At 42.6% G+C, this 14256-nt stretch overlaps 1 protein-coding gene across 1 annotated transcript in view; it reads right to left on the bottom strand.

Annotated features, from left to right (window-relative positions):
• The window catches only part of HOOK1 (hook microtubule tethering protein 1), a 68718-nt gene extending 54717 nt beyond the window's left edge, over positions 1-14001 (bottom strand). Inside the window, exons 1-2 of the mRNA XM_062191432.1 lie at positions 13802-14001; positions 5614-5699 (exon numbers count right to left, since the gene is read on the bottom strand). Coding sequence (XP_062047416.1) covers positions 5614-5699; positions 13802-13864 — 149 coding nt within the window. The 5' untranslated portion in view covers positions 13865-14001. The remainder of the gene's footprint in view (positions 1-5613; positions 5700-13801) is intronic.
• Between the last annotated feature and the right edge of the window lie 255 nt (positions 14002-14256).

Raw genomic sequence — 14256 nt, 5'->3', positions numbered from 1 at the left:
CACCTAGATTTGTCAGGCTACCATTTTGCCTCAGATGTTCTAATACAGAAGATACTACTCTGGTTAAGGTAACTAAAAAATGCCTTCACCATTTTCAATTCATTTATTTTGAACTTTACAACCATTTTCTCTTGAGCAAATTAAAGTTGATTGTGCTTAACTTCTCCCAGAAAAGGGTGCAATAATCAAAACCATTTAGCTTGATGCAAAAATAATGTGCCGCTAAACAACTGTTTACCAGAAATGACAGCATTGATTTAGCTAACGATTCAAAACTGTCAAAGGAAACTGACCTCCCTTTTACGTCAGACTAAGTAGTGGAAAGTCCTAAACAACAGTGTGTCAGGTGACATGATTAATTCCATGTGTCACCAGGGCTAGGCCACAGTACCCAGATACTTGGTCCCACACTTTTGGATGTTGCGGTGAAGCTCGTTTTTAGAAAAGATGCACACTTACACCAGGATGCTGAGTAAAGCTGAGTCCTTCTGCAGAGTGGGGGTCTCCCCAAAGCTGCAGGCCTTTCCAAACACAGGCCAACTGTGAGCTGTCAGCCTTCCAGCCACGGCGGCTCAGCTCTGCTGGGTTTGAACTTGCTAACCTCTAAAACTGTAGGAGCCATTCTGTGTGCGTGTGCATGTGTGTGTGCATGTTTTGTTTCTTTTTTGCTGGAGAACTCTGACTTCTACACCAGTCTTCTGGTCATAAAAAACTACGTATATGACTATGTCTGTAATTACCTTCAGAAACTGGATCTAATCTATTCTTTCATCCAGTTTTTCCGAGATAATGCCTCTTTTTTTATCTTGCATTTTTCCTTGTCTTCTTTCTGTCCCAAATCAACCTTAGCCCTGAGAAATACTTTATAACTTCTTCATGAGAATGTATGTCCTGTTTTTGTTTTCCTTATAAACAGAATCAACCTTCTCAAACAATTACAATGACAGTCAATCTTTCCCACTATTAAACTTGATATTCAGTTCAGAAATCTCTGGGCATATCTTTTGTTTCTCTTTTGTACTGCCATATCTACATGCCTGAACTAGACACTGGACCTCCATTTTTCAGAATGTCAATGACATTCATAGATATCAAGTAAGCAAAGGAACACAGAACTAATGAATATGGCTCAATTATATTTTTAAAATAAATTTTTTATTCTTTTAAAATATTTATTTATGCGTACATCAGCAGGGAGCTGGACTGGAAGTGGAGCAGCTGGGACTCAAACCAGCATCCATATGAGATACTAGTGCTGCAAGCAGCGACTTAATCTGTTACACTAAAATGCTGGTTCCCCAATTATTCCCCAATAAAGCTAAAAAACACTACATGACTATGTTTTCAATTCCATTCGTGGTGTTTGTTTTTAACAATTTTACCAACTACATTCCCCGAGTAACTAATACCTACTGGTTACAACACAGTTGTGGTTTCAATGGACACCATGAGACTATTCTCAGTAATCAAAAAATACTTCTTTGCCAAACACATAAAACTGTGATCTGTACTTTGGATATGCACATCTGGACTTTCATTTTTATTAATATTCTTAAGTAAAAGCCTATCAGGAGGGGTTCAGTATATGGATTTTTTTAAAAGATTTATTTATTTATTTGAAAGTCAGTTACATAGAGAGGAGAGACAGTGACAGAGAGAGGTCTTCCATCCACTGGTCTACTCCCCAACCGGCCGCAACGGCTGGAGCTGCGTGGATCCGAAGCCAAAAGCCAGAAGCTTCCTCGAGTTCTCCCACGCAGGTGCAGGGGCCCAAGCACTTGGGCAATTTTCTACTGCTTCCCCAGGCCACAGCAGAGAGCTAAATGGGAAGTGGAGCAGCCGGGACTCAAACCAGCACCTATATGGGATGCTGGCGCTTCAGGTGGTGGGCTCCACCCGCTACGCCACAGCAATGGCCCCAGTATATGGATTTTAATGATGACAGCTGACCGAGAGCAGCGGCTTTGGAATCAGACCAAGTTGATAATAGGTCCCCGGCTTTGCTATTTACTCATTATTTAACTTTCTGAAAGCACTATCACTGCTCTACAACTCTGTCTTTGTGTATAAATTGAGGGTAACAATAACATCTACCTAATAGTGTAACAGAGATTAAATGACATGGTATCTGTGGGGTACACAATTATGTCTGACATTTAGTAAATATTCAGATACTAAATAATCATAGTTTATCATTTTAAATACTCACATATCTGCTCAACAAATAAGGAAACTTATGATGCTTGAGGTATCTGAATATTGAATCTTCTGTCTCGCTCCTCTTCCCCTTGTTAAAAGCAAAAAATCTAGCCCCAAACAACAGAAACAAGTATAGACATTATCTGATGCTTAAAATGACCAAGCTGTCTTTTGGGGAAGTGGCATGCACTATTTAGAGTTGCTGTGGGCTGAACCTCATCCCCCAAAAAGTCCAAACCCATGGTCTCTTTGAATGTGATCTTATTTGGAAACAGGGTCTTCAGATCTAATCAAAGTAAAATGAATTCATAATGAATTTGGATGGCTCTACCCCAGTGTCTCTGATGCCCTTATATAAGAGAAGAGACATAATTACAAATACAGAGGCGAGAAGGCCTCATTAGAACAGAGACAGATTAGAGTTGCGCTGCACAAACAATGGAATGCCTGGGCTACCAGCAGCAGGAGATGGAAAGGAGGCGTCCTTTCCTAGGAGCTATGGAGGGAGCACAGGCCAATGTCCTGTGAGAGAATTTTTGCTGTTTCAGGCCCCCAAATCTGGTACTTTTGTTAGGACAGCTCTGGGAATCACTTGTTGGCCGCCCACCATCTGTTTTTATAACAGCAGCTTCTCCATACATTTGAAAAGACAGCTCCATATTATACATCCCAAGGTAATTAAGGAATTGTAGAACCCTAGCAACAACTCTGTGATTTGTATCTACGTCAGATAGTTTGGACATCACTTTCCCTAAGATTTTATTATTTAGAAGCCTATCTGCCTTCAGTAAACAAGGAAAGAATTATTGGTTACATTTTGCTAGTGCCTTAAAAAGTATATTTTTCCCTTCTTAAATAACAACTTTTATGTGACTTGTCAGGATTCACCATTGCCTTATGCAATATTTTATAAACTGTAATATACAAAAAAGACTTTGAAATATTCAAAGAATTATGGTAAATCCTTTTAACAAGTATATGATGGCACTGATCCAATTAAGGGAAAATTTTTAAGTATCACTACTCAGGATTCAGATTTCCAATGAGCTTTAAAACTGGAAGAGTGTTGAAAAGGAACGTAGGGGCCAGCCTTGTAGCACAGCAGTTAAGCTTCTGCTTGCAATGCCGGCATCCAACGTCAGAGTGTGGTGTGAGTCCTGGATGCTCCACTTCTATTCAGCTCCTTGCTGATGCACCTGGGAAAGTAGTGGAGGATGGCCCAAGTTCTTGGGCTCCTGCACCTACATGAGACACCTGTATGGAGTCCCAGGCTCCTGATTGGCCTAGATCAGCCCTGGCAGTTGTGGCCATATAGGGAGTGGATAAGATCTTTCCCTTTATCTCTGTCACTCTGCCCTTAAAAATAAATCTTTTTTTTTTTTTTAAAGAAAATAGAAAATATAAGTGGTCCTTAGATGGTAAGGAGGCTTCAATGCCCAAGAATGTGTAAAAACAGTCCAATGAAGGAAAAAAGAGGGACTTGGGCCCAATTTTAAGCAACCAGTCATTTGTTTAATGAAGAAAAAAGGTTTAATGATTTGCTGACTATTTTAATTTTCCTATGGAATAGCTAATAGAAGACAATAAGAGACAAGAGAGAACAGAAAAAAGCAGAGAGAGGACTGGCAGCAACAGTAGAATCCAACAGATTGTAGAAAAATGAGTTAGCTAAAAGAAAGGAGCTGAGCTACAATCCACCCGACTGTATTTGAGACATCACGTACAGTGCTCAGTAGAGATCAGAGTCACAGGCATCTTATCAGGGTGAAAACAGGTCTCTTTGATAGAGAGCAGTAACAGGCTACTAAAGCCCACCAAAACACACAGAAATGACATCTTACATCCACATCAACCATAACGTGGCTGCATCTACACCAATACCTACAACACATCTCAATGAGATGATGGCAAGGTACACACTCTAAAGACAAAAACCAATGACAAGTTGCCCAAGTCATCAAAAAACAACCATGTTCAAAATGCTTGACTTTGACCAATTAAATAATGTAAAACAAATTAAAGTATAAATAAAACATTTAAGAAAGATTTTTAAGAAAGCAGGGGAAGGGCTAGCATTGTCGTGTAACAGGTTAAGCTGCTGCCTGCGATGCCAGCATCCCATATGGCACTGGTTCAAGTCCCAGCCGTTCCACTGCCAATCCAGTTCCTGGTAATGTGTCTAGGAAAGCAGTGGAAGATGGCCCAAATGGTTGCTTGGGCCCCTGTACTCATTGAGAGATCTGGATGAAGCTCTGTTGTGGCCTTCTGGGGAGCAAAACTGCAGATGGAAGACCTCTTTCTGTCTCTCCTCATTTCTCTGTAACTGTGCCTTTCAAACAAATAAGTAAATCTTAAAAAAAAAAAAAAAAAAAAGGCAGGGAAGTTAGGCAGTAAGGCATAAGGCATGCCACCTACCCAAAGGCAATCGGTGAAATCTGTGGTTTGAAAGGCTAATCTCCACTTATTCATAAAAATCCAACTATTCAAATTAGGTTATCTGGAAGATTCCAAGTAACTGGCATTTTGATGTCATTTTAAGTTGTTTTTCTAAGAATGGTACAGATTTTTTTAATCCATCTACAGAGTTTTCAAGGGCAATCACAGCAAATATTCAAAGAAAATGATTAAATAAACAATCTCTAGCTATAAAACAATGAAGCAGGTTAAAAAGAGATTCTGGTCCCAAAGTAAGCTACAATAAACTCATTCTAATTATTAATTAATAAATTTTGAACACAGATTAGTCTTGCTTGTCCTACTAAACATGTAACTCATATAATATACCACAACCCTAATCTTTGTACAATGCTTTGCAAATATTAGAAATAATGTATTTAGGAGCTTTTGGTATAATTATATAAAGTGGGTCTACTAAAACAGGACTTTATTAGTTAAGATTCCCTAGCATCTGTGACTGCAAATTTCACTCATTCACCATTTCACTATTGGTAGACTTACAAATTACTACTATTAATCCAAAATTTTAAAATTTAATATTTTTCCAAATCCAGTTATTTTATGCTTCAAGAACCTCTAAGATAAGAATTTCCATGCACTGACACCTTCACATGGCAATATTACAATGGGGGTGAGGAACATCATAAGCAACTGGATCATTCATTTAACCTGTTTTTTTTTCATGGTTGCTATGATCTTATGAACATGCCCAGAACAAATTAATACGAAACCTCTTGAATAATCACTCAGTTAAAATGCACTTTTATGAACAAGCAAGGAATAATGAGGTGGTAAACTTTCTTTGTTCCTCAGTTGCAAGGATGCCTTAGTACCATATGTCAGGATAGTGCCACTGAATAGGATAAAGTTTCAATAACCCTTAGGATACAAGTCTAAGTTTTCTTCCTTGGTATTGGGTTTGCAATTCTTTTCAAACCGAGTTTGACCAGCACTCACATTTGGTGAAGAACCTGTGCCATGGCAACTCCATTAGTCAGCTGTTTCACATCTTGACAAGGTGAGGCAGTCTTGAATGTCTGCAGCTGAAATGACACAAAGCAAATAACATGAATGCTTTTTTTTCTTTTTAGAAAAAATATTTTTTTTAGGAATTTTTATTTATTTATTTATTTGACTGATAGAGTTAGACAGTGAGAGAAAGACAGAGAGAAAGGTCCTCCCCTCTGCTGGTTCACTCCCCAAATGGCCACCACGGCCAGCGCTGCGTCAGTCTGAAGCCAGGAGCCAGGTGCTTCCTCTTGGTCTCCCATGTGGGAGCAGGGGCCCAAGCACCTGGGCCATCCTCCACTGCCTTCCTGGGCCATAGCAGAGAGCTGGCCTGGAAGAGGAGCAACTGGGACAAGAACCCGGTGCCCACACAAGATACCGGCGCCGCAGGCGGAGGATCAACCAAGTGAGCCACAGTGCCGGTCCCTTGAATGCTTCTTTATACCCACAGGGTAGCATTACCAGACAAACAAATGGAAAGCAACCAACACTGTTCTGTTTCCTTTAAATGCAGATCCTGCCAGACAAATGAAACTATACTAGTAAGTGTCTATGGCTGTGAAATATTTTTATAAAAATTAAAACTGAACATTTCAAAGAATCATGCCTAAGCTAGAGCACATGGAGGCCATGTTTGAAGCAGTTCAAAATTTCAGAATAATAAAAACCCCGGTGTGGAAATGCAGTTACATTTTGTCTCTATTTAGAAGAACATTCACTAGTTAAAATTTCACTCACATTATTTGGTAGAAAAGCAAAGGTCAGTGAAGTCTAAAATGCCCTATCCTATTCACTTACAATTCCTTAGTTCAGCACTTAACTGCCTTAACCCAGTTAAGACTCTACAAATCTGCCTCCATGATACTAATACAAGACCAAAGAATGACTAAATGTAGCCAAAATTACTTCTGAAATCCAGAGATACTTTATTAAACTCTAATACTATATAGTATATATGCTGTATACCATGGACTAGATGGGATTACAAAGGAAAATTACTAGATTTTTACCTTCAATCAAGTGGTGAGACAAAAAAGACAAATAATTTCTAGACAGAAAGTCTCATGTAAGTCTTGTGAATGTAATGGGCACAAAATAATCTGAAAATATTAGGAGAGTCAATGAACATAACTAGACTTTGCATTTTGTAAACACTTCTTGGTGGATTCCTGGATGGAAGGATTCCTGGATTGAGGGAGGACCAGCATACTTTCTAAGAAAGGACTGGGGGAAGAAAGCTGTTATTTAATGCTATAACTAGTACTCCAACGGTATGTTTTTCACTTTGTGTTGCTATATGGGGGCAAACTGTTGAAATCTCTACCTAATATATACTAAACTGATCTTCTGTATATAAAGAGAATTGAAAATGAATCTTGATGTGAATGGAAGGGGAGAGGGAGCGGGAAAGGGGAGGGTTGCGGGTGGGAGGGAAGTTATGGGAGGGGGGAAGCCATTGTAACCCATAAGCTGTACTTTGGAAATTTATATTCATTAAATAAAAGTTTAATAAATAAATAAAAAAAAAGAAAAGAAAACATGAAAGTGACAAAAGTGCAGACCCATCAGAAGAGATGGCATGTTTATCGAATATGCAGTTCAGTGTTTTTGGATTTGCAATGTAAAGTCTGGGGAAGGGGTGACAGTAAAGGGTATTAAGTGTACAGGCAGGGGTCAGGGAGCTGAAGGACCATAATATGCCTGGACAGCTTTAATCCTTAATGGCATCAGTGTATAATGGGAAACAGGGGAACAGTTTCTACCTCACAAGTCGGTTGGGAGCATTGATGCAATAGCATGCACATCAGGTCAGGGCCTGGCATACGGTGTCAGATCCAGAGTTGTTAGCACACTAGCTAACAAGACTCGTTAGCTAGGGTTTCTCAAAGTGTGGCATCGAGAAAAAACATGTAACAGAGTCTCCAGACAAATCAGAAAACCCCCATGTGATTCTTATGCACATCAATTTGGGGAAACCACTGCTCTGGGTGATGAAAAATCATTACAGGGTAATACAGGGTTATCTTGCTTTATTTTGGGAGAGGAACAGTGACAGAGGAGCTTCATGCATGAGACAGGGAGACCAGGTAGAACGCTCCTGCAATGTTCACACTGGTAAAACAGACAGCTTAGAGGTGGTTAGCACCATGCTGACTGAGAGAACAAGATGAATTCAGGAATACTTAAAATACAAAATAAGAAGGATTTTGCAGCTGGGTGGAGGTACAGGGAAGAGAAACCTCAGGATCATGGCATCTGTAACAGGAAAATAAACTTGTCTCCTACTTTTCAACACTTCCACACATTAACTTTAATGTGTAACTTAAAAGTTATGTTTAGCCGTCACAACTTTCTTTTTTTCAAAATTCATGGCTTTAAAAAGACAATTTTAGAGGCACACGGTATTAAGCAAAATAACAAAGAAGGATACATAAGGAGTTGCCTCTTTGCTGACTATGCTCTGATTAAGATCAATGTCTCTTCCTAAGAGCCATGGAGAATGCAACGTCTTAGAAGTTCTTAAAACAGCTGCAAATTAGACAACAGAGAATGTCATTTTGCTTGGCTAAATTGATAGGCTTTCTACTCAAGAACAGTGAATAAATTTTAAAAGCCCAGTGCAGGGAACCGGGCCAAATCAGAAGGACAAAAGCAAATATTCTTTCCCACTACTCTTCCCAGAGGTGGAGAGGCAGAAGTCTTTTTAGAGAGCGACCCAGACAGCCAGGGTTTCCAGAGGAGTCCATCATTAAACACAGGTATCTTGCAAGTAATCCTGCTACTTTCTTCTCTATTTTCAAACAAGGAAAATTACAAAATTGGGGAGATGCTGTTCCTCAGCTGCTTCATTACAAATGTCACAGGGATCAAGGAAGAAAGGGGTTTCACATCTGACAGCTAACAAAAAACTCAATCCTGGTTCAATTTTCTCTAGATAGTTTCCTTTCTAGCTCCTCATTTCAGAGACAAGCACTGAGTTTTTTTGTTTGTTTGTTTGTTTTTTTGTTTTTTGACAGGCAGAGTGGACAGTGAGAGAGAGAGAGAGAGAGAGAAAGGTCTTCCTTTTGCCGTTGGTTCACCCTCCAATGGCCACCGCGGCCAGCGCACTGCGGCCAGCGCACCGCACTGATCCAAAGGCAGGAGCCAGGTGCTTCTCCTGGTCTCCCATGGGGTGCAGGGCCCAAGCACTGAGTTTTAAAACCTTCGGAGAAACATCTCTAGAGTGAACATTTGATGGGGCATTCATTTGCCACAAAGGTTAAGCTGCCACTTGGGATGCCCACATCCCACATAAAAGTGCTCGGCTTTGACTGCAGGCTGCCCATTCCAATTTGCTGCCAATGTGCACCCTGGGAGGCAGCAGATGATAACCATGGGCCCATCCCACGCATGTGGGAGATCTGGATTGAGTGTGGCCTTCTAGCTTCAGCCTGGCCCAAACCCAGCCACTATGGGCTTTTGAGGAGTGAACCGTGGATGCAGAGCTCTCTGTCTGTATGTCTCTCTCTGCCTTTCAAAGAAATAAAGATTTAAAAAAAAAATTCAGCCTTTAACAATTTTCTTAATTTGAGTATACATTTGTTAATATGCTTTCCTTCACCTGCTTATCAAATTCAGAGAATGCAGGAACCAAGAAACTGACTAAAAAATATATGGCCCAACCCTGTAATTTTAATGTCCAAAGTCCCAAGATACCAATACACTCCCAGTGTTACAGAACTACCAGGAAGAATTAAATCCATCTTCATACAGAGGTCAGTATTGTGGTGCAATGGATTAAGGCCACCACTTGGGTTGCCTACATCCCATATCAGAGTGCCTGGGATCAAGTCCTGGCTCCTCTGCTTCTAATTCAGCTTCCTGCTAATGCATCCATGGAGACAGCAGATGGTGACTCAAGTGTTTAGGCCCCTGACACCTACATGAGTGGCCCAGAAGAACTTCAGGGCTCCCGGTTTTGGCCAGGCCCCACCCTGGCTGTTGTGGACATTTGGGGGAGTAAACCAGCTAATGGAATTTCTCTTTCTCTCTTTCAGGTAGGTAAGAATAAATAGACACTATAAGAAATTTATCTTCAAATATTTCATCATACAATCCCTGTCCTGTAAATGATGGACATTTTTATTCTTTAACCACGAATTATCTAAGGAACAGTACAACATTCTTTTTTTTAAGATTTATTTATTTATTTGAAAGGCAGGGTTATAGAGAGGCAGAGAAAGAGAAAGAGAGAAAGAGAGGTCTTCCATCCGCTAGTTCACTCCCCAAATGACCACAATGGCCAGAGCTGCGGTGATCCGAAGCCAGGAGCTTCTTCAAGGTCTCTCCTGTGGGCACAGGAGCCCAAGCACTTGGGCCATCATCTACTGCTTTCCCAGGCCATAGCAGAGAGCTGGGTTGGAAGTGGAGCAGCTGGAACTCAAACCAGCGCCCATATGGGATGCCAACATTGTAGGCGGCAGCTTTATCCATTACACCACTGCGCCAGCCCCCAGTACAACATTCCTAAGAATTATTTTAATAAGAGTTCCAAATCATATAATACTTTTTTTAAAAAGTGCTAAAAGATGTAGTCCTCTACCTAACCAAGATTTCTTGGCAATTTCTCTTTCTTTTAATGTTGACTCCTTTTCCTCCTGGTACTGAAAGAATGGAGTTACAACCAAAACTATCTTCTCATCTCCATTTTTTGGCCCCCAAATTTGAAATCTTAGATCTCCTACATCTCTTCAACACATAAAATACGTTAGGGAGCATATTAATGGGCCAAGGATAAGCTGACAACTATATATCACGTCCCATCACCTCCCTTTAGTTGACAAAGGAGATCATCAGTACAGCCAGTGGTTCTTCTCTGTTTAGAAAACTCACCCCCCCCCCTCATTTCTACTTGCTGAAATCCATCAATCCTGTGTGAATCAGTTAAAAATTCACTCCCAGTTTCTATAAGGACTTACAGTTATATGATATTAATGGTAAAACACTAGACTGAGGGTTAACACCAAGCAATGGTCTTTCATATCTCCACTCTGATTCATTGCCATATCAAAGATCCTGGTTAGTGTTCTCCATCATTGAGATAGAGTAGAAAACAGGTCAGGCAGGGCCCTGATCCAAGCAGCAAACTGAATAGCTTCAGAAAGTGTAAAGTGTTCCAGACATGACAGAAGGAGGCTGACAGAAGGCAGCTGGGATGGGGTGAGGAACAGGTAGGTAGGTCCCTACTCCAGAAAGAGCAACCAGAGTCCAGCAGAGGCAACAGCAGACTCAGGACCAGAATGGTCAGATGCAAGTAGCCACCGGAAGAACTAAAAGCAGAATATTCTAGGTGGAAGGAAGAAGTTAGAAAATACCAAGGGTATTTTTAAAAGCCTAGCTTTTTCAAGGAAAAATAAGTAAGTACAGCAAGGTAGGCATAAGGAATGCGATGTGAAGTGAATTTGGTGAAAGTTGGATATGTGAGGTAAGGTCAAACGTTTAGCAGTTAGCAATGGAAAAACAAATAAACACAATGTTCAGTGGAAATCATCTAAAGAAGTAAAGAAAAGTCAAGAGACAAGTGCCTGGGAACCAACACAGAGAAGAATTTCACAAAGGAACCATCCAGTAAGAGAACAATATGTTAGATGGGATTTGGGAAACTAGTAATGAAGTGACTGACTCTGAAAAAGAAACAGGAGTGAAGGCGAATTAAGGAAGTACAAAGGACTATGAAAAACTCAAGAAACTTCACTGTGGCAGGGCAGGGAAACACTGTGGTTTTAATATGGAATGGTAGCTACTTGTTCTTTTTTTAATGTAATGATATTTTTATTTTTTTATTTTATTTATTTTTTTAGAAAACTTTAATAAACATAAATTTTGAAAGTACAATTTTTGGATTATAGCATTTCCCTCCCCCATAACCACCCTCCCACCCGCAAACCATCCCATCTCCTACTTGCTTTCCCATTCCATTCTTCATTTAGATTCATTTTTAATTATCTTTATATACATAAGATCAACTTGGTATATACTAAGTAAAGATTTCAACAGTTTGCACCCACACAGATACACAAAGTATAAAGTACTGTTTGAAGATTAGTTTTACCATAATTCTCATAGTACAACACATTAAGGACAGAGATCCTACATGGGGAGTAAGTGCACACTGACTCCTGCTGTTGATTTATACTTGCTCTTTTTCAAATGAGGATGATTTGAGTAAGTATATATGCAGAAAGGACAGAGACAGTCCAGGAAAAGAAGTTACCTATACAGACAGGGAATAAAATGGTAGAGCTCTAGAAAAGACAGACGAGATGGACTCTTTAAAGCCAGTGCCAAAGACAAGGTGGCCGTTTGTCCGAGGAGAAAAGCATCACTAACACAGTACCTATGAAACTCCCAAGAGGAATGGGAGAGGCACTGCCTGGTTATTCTTAATCATAAGGCTGGACCATGTTACAGGAAAGGCTGTGTTGGTCAACAGCAGCACTAGCAGAGGCAGTAGCCTGCAAGGTCAATTTTCTCCCCGGTGCACAGTGCCCGCAGAGAGGGCTAGAGATTACCATCTGTCCCTGTATCTGTAATTCCTTGTCATTCGGTTCATAATATTTATGCTGGCTTTAAGGAATTTTACCTTGCATTTTAATTATACACAACTCTGCCTACCACTGCTATTAAAACCGACATATCTTCCTCACAACTTAGCATAAGGTAGAAGTCAATAAAGAATAAGTGAAAGAATGGACACCAAAACACCACATGTAAACACACTGCAATAGAATTCAAGAATACCCTGTGCTTCTCCATATCCTCACAGGTAAGTCACTGACATCATAAAGACTAAGCTTACTTCTTCATCAGACGTTCAGAGCAACAATGTAACAGATTAGGATGCAGCCTTTAATTAGGCACTTATTTTATCAAAACAGATCATTAAAAATAACGCTGTCTTGTTTCACGGTAGCATTAAAAAAAAAAAAAGAGTCTAAAGGCCAATAATTCTTTTAAACGAAAATACAGGTGAAGTTAGCTAGCTGCTTAATTCAGGCACTCTAGATTTCTGCATTCCAGTTAAAGCAAAAGTTGTTTCCTTCCTTAGTATAAAAGTTTCTTTAAATCACGGTTATTTCAAAAGACTTCATATGCTCTCAGAATCCTTCCAGATGTTCCAGTCTTTGGAATTAGAAGCATTAGCAGATCACTGGGGCATCTCATCACCCCATGGCCACCTCCTGGTCTGGTCTGCTTACATTCCATTCTGCACACACTCCTGCACACAAGGAAACAACTGGTTTGGGGACCAGCATCATCCACAGCACCTGTGGACCATCCTGCACCATCCTTGCCCAACGCGGGTTAAGAACCACACCTGGATAACAACTCTCTGAGAGTTAGGCCACTCCAGAAGGTGAGATGTCACTTTGTGACTGAAATGCCGAAAATCTGGGGACAGAGCTGCCTGGCCAAAGTCCAGCAGAAGTGAACAAAAAAACAGGAAAAATGTAAACAAAGACGCCAATTTCTTTTCCTTCCAGAAAACGCTGTCCTTTGGGGGCGGGGAGGGGGGGGGATGGAGAAGTGGCAATGAGAAAAAGGGAAAACGAACTCGCACTCCCAACACAGCGCTTTCTCCTCACGGGAAATCCGTGGGAACACCTCTTCTAAGCGACTTCTCCAAATTCGGATGTCTTAGTGTCCTGCAAGGGCAGCCATCCGATACTGGAAACAGCCAGCCCCCTCCTGACCACCTGTGTCCAACCAGGGCAAGGTGGCAGCGGGTGCACGGCCAGGTCTCAGAGGTCTTCACTCCCGAGCGGCACAAAAGGTCCCTAACGGGAAGCCATCCAGCAGATGGAGGACGAGGGAGTCAGCGGTCCGGAAAGTCCGGACTTCGGGCCGGGGCAGGGGGAGGAGAGGGGATGGGCGCGCGGCTCCAGCACGGCTGTTAAGGACACCATCTGGACCCCGCGCTCCCGCTATGCCCCCAGCCTCCACCTTCCGGCTCGCCCCCCGCACCCCCCGGCGCAGACCCCACGCGCACACACCTGCCCCGCGGCCCGCAGGTGGCACCCCGGCGTTCAAGGGCGCCGGCAGGCGGCTGCGCAGGTGGCCCCAGCTCCTCCGCCGGCCCTCGCCGCTTCTCACTCACCCAGATCATGAGGCTGTCGCAGAGCGGCAGCTCGGGCTGCGGTGGCGGCTGCGTCTCCTCCATGGCCCGGGCCGCCGTCGACTCCGCCGCTGACAGCGACAGCTCCCGCCGCCGCGCTCCTCCAGGAGCCCGCGTCGACGACCTGCTCACCCACCGCGGAAGCTCGCTCGCCAGGCCCCGCGCCGGCGCCGCTCACGCGCTAAGCCTCACGCTGCCGACGTCGCCGGCGTAACCCCCTCCTCACCGCCCCCGCCTCGCGCCCGCGTCCGCCCCCCGCCCCTGTCTGGGCCCTGCCCGCGCCGCGCAGCACCTGGGCCCCGCCCCCGCTCCCCCTCCCCGCCCCTCCGCCCGCCTCCTGCCCGCTCCCCACACCTCGCCCCGCCGCACTGAGTGACCTGTGCGCGCACCAGTCACAAAGAAGGTAGGTAGCCCGGCGGGGCGGGCGGGGCGGACGG

This window comes from Lepus europaeus, chromosome 5 (genome assembly GCF_033115175.1).
Source record: "Lepus europaeus isolate LE1 chromosome 5, mLepTim1.pri, whole genome shotgun sequence".
Classification (NCBI taxonomy): domain Eukaryota; kingdom Metazoa; phylum Chordata; class Mammalia; order Lagomorpha; family Leporidae; genus Lepus; species Lepus europaeus.
Note: the sequence above shows the minus strand (reverse complement) of the source record. Positions and strands in the feature narration are given on the sequence as shown.